Source organism: Apis dorsata, unplaced genomic scaffold (assembly GCF_000469605.1).
Source record: "Apis dorsata unplaced genomic scaffold, Apis dorsata 1.3 scaffold_68, whole genome shotgun sequence".
NCBI lineage: Eukaryota > Metazoa > Arthropoda > Insecta > Hymenoptera > Apidae > Apis > Apis dorsata.
Window position 1 is genome coordinate 1,415,439 of NW_006263366.1, and position 2,750 is coordinate 1,418,188.

General features: G+C 40.1%; 1 protein-coding gene across 1 annotated transcript; it reads right to left on the minus strand.

Moving 5' to 3' along the window:
- Positions 1-1,108: 1,108 nt before the first annotated feature.
- On the minus strand, positions 1,109-2,383 carry LOC102678335 (zinc finger protein 512B-like). The gene is made up of 4 exons (XM_006610091.2): positions 2,292-2,383; positions 1,861-2,085; positions 1,594-1,755; positions 1,109-1,405 (listed from the first exon to the last, which is right to left on the minus strand). Exons 1-4 carry the CDS (start codon positions 2,301-2,303, stop codon positions 1,280-1,282), a joined length of 525 nt encoding a protein of 174 aa, XP_006610154.1. The 5' UTR covers positions 2,304-2,383; the 3' UTR covers positions 1,109-1,279.
- Positions 2,384-2,750: the final 367 nt, after the last annotated feature.

Here is a 2,750-nt window from a genome sequence, read left to right on the forward strand (position 1 = left end):
TTCTTTTTTTTCTTTTTTTAGGAACGCGCAGAAACTCAAACGTCAAAAAAATTGCGAAAAGAAAGTAATTTAGAATCATTGACGGCTATCTTTGACGGTATTTTTCAAGTCGATATTTAATTTTACGAGCGATCGAAAAAGAAATTTCAGTCGTGTGAGAAAATCGTAAATTAAATATTGAGCAATATCTCTTCATTCAAAATTCTTCGCTTGAAAAATGAAGACACTTGGTGAAATTCGACCCTTTAGATTCCTTTAAAATTAAGGGATGCGATTTATCGTTAAAAACAGAGAGTGTACATTGAAATCTTTGAATTAATCGTGAAATGAAGAATAAATGGAAGAAGAAACAATTTTTCATATAGAATGAAAAATTCATTCGTTCATCGAAAATTTTCGTTTGATAATTTAAGGAAAGATTACCTTTATACCGGTCAAATGAAAATTCGAAGAAAAGTTGACCGAATGACCCCGCATTTCCCGAGAATCTTGCGATATCTCGAGGAAAATTGTGACGAGGGAGGTTCCCAGACCGGGCGAAATCGCAGTCAAGGCTCGGTTTGAGAACGGTCGTTTCCACACAATGAATCAGATAGCGCTCATAGAAGTACGCGTCTGTCGCTCGAGGAAATGTCGAAACACATTTTATTCGCGAATTTAATTAATACCGAGAAGAAATTCCTCGACCCGTATTGCCGATACGACACACGGGGATCAAGCGAAACCAATAACTTTACGATCGTTCGAGAACCTTGTATAACTCGATAGAATATATTTCCTTGGAATATATTTCCGATCCGTTCTCCAATATTTGTCACATCGAATCAAATTTATAACATTACTGTAATATACTAGCGTGTAAGCTATTTAGCATATCTCATTCGACGACGAAAACGAGCGAACTCGATTCCGATCTTCTACTCGATACATCGGAGAAAAATTTCGCAATATACGAGCGTCGATGATATTTTTTCTTAATATCATGGTTATTATATTTTGCGAGCGAGCAAAATATATATTTCGTAATAGATTAATTAAAAATTTATCAGATGGTCGGGATATAACGAGGCTTTAGGTAGGTTAGGTCGGAAAGAATTAACAAACGTATGTTTAAAAAATATTTATAAAATCGGTTTATTGCATGATTCGTATTTACCATGAAGGAGAACGTCTTTTGGTACTGCTCTCGTCATAATGTCTTTTGCGATGCTGCGGGGGAGTGGGGGAGGGGTGGTTAGGCTAGGACGGGATGATTGGCAGATTGAAGGGGGAAATTCATCTAGTGTCCAAAGTGTTCGTATCCTTTAAGGAAAACGGGAGTTGGCTCCTTAACGAGGACTGGTTGTTTAACGACGACTGGAACTGGCTTGGGAACTTCGACTGGATATGGTTGAGCGACTGGTACCTGAAAATAATATTTTAGAAAGCTTTCAAAATCCATCCGTCAAAAAAGAAAAGAAAAAGGAAAAAGAAAGAAGAAAGGAAGATTATAATAGGAAGAGCGACGAACGTATCGAATGCACGTTCGATTCATTTTTTTGGATTAATTGAATTATTGAGGGAAAATGATAGGAATCCATCCCTTTGACTTACCTTGACGGGGTATGGGGCAGGCACAGGCACTGGGACCTTAACCGGAACCGTGACTGGAACTGGTTTTTCGACGGGAACCGCGATCGTTTTGGTTTGTATTACTGGGTATGGTTTGGGTACCGGAACTGGCACTGGGACCGGTTGAGGGACTGCCACTGGTACCTGGAGGAAGTGTTTATTTCAATATCGAATAGATAAATATATATTCACGATAAAAATATTTAAGAGGAAGAAGAAGAGTCATCTTTTAACGGAGAACCTTCTCACCTTTACAGGGTATGGTCTGTCAACGGGGACTGGATACGGTTTCGGGACTGGAACCGGAACAGCCACAGGCTTCTCCTGAATCGCGATCGCGACTTTTCCGTGGTCCAATTCTCCGCCGTACAGGCCTTCAGCACCATAACCCAAACCATACAAACCTCGCTTTTCCACCGTTTTTTTGTCTTCCTCTGCAGCGGCCAACGCCACGGAGATCAGTATCAAGCATACCTTAACCAATGAAAAAAAAAAAATTTTTCTTTTCTTTTTTTAAGAAGGATTTATATCGATTTATACAAGAAAAGAAAATCTCTTTTTCCACCAAATTTTCACAGAAAACTGTCCGTGTTAATTACTACCCTGTCACCATTCTCGAGATCACAAGAAAAGGGAGGAAGTTTCGTATCGACGCGCAATTCAAAAGTGTAGCAACGTACCAGAGACTTCATGGTAACCGGCTAATACTTTGGCTAGTGCGTCTTGACTGGTAAATTAAATTGGTTCTGTCGCATTGGAGGAAAACCACCCTTTATATAGGGAATTCACTTTCATTTCACGCGTACACCCCGCCAATGAAAAGCCAATGGCCGTTCGGTGCGCTATCGCCACACCTACCATATACTTATTTACCCACGATACAACCACATACCGTTACACATTATAATATATAATGTACATTGGAAGTTGTATAACATACGCGAAACGTGCGCCGGTCTTGGGCTAGTAAATAGAACGCGGCCACTTTATGCAGATACATATATGTATGTGCGCATGCATTTCGACCCAACTCCGCGACTCTAACGAGGACTACCTCCGCGGCATTTCGATCCGAAGAAACGCGCGATCGTGAGATCACTCTGGATCCTTTTCCGGGTCTAGATGTATATACATATATA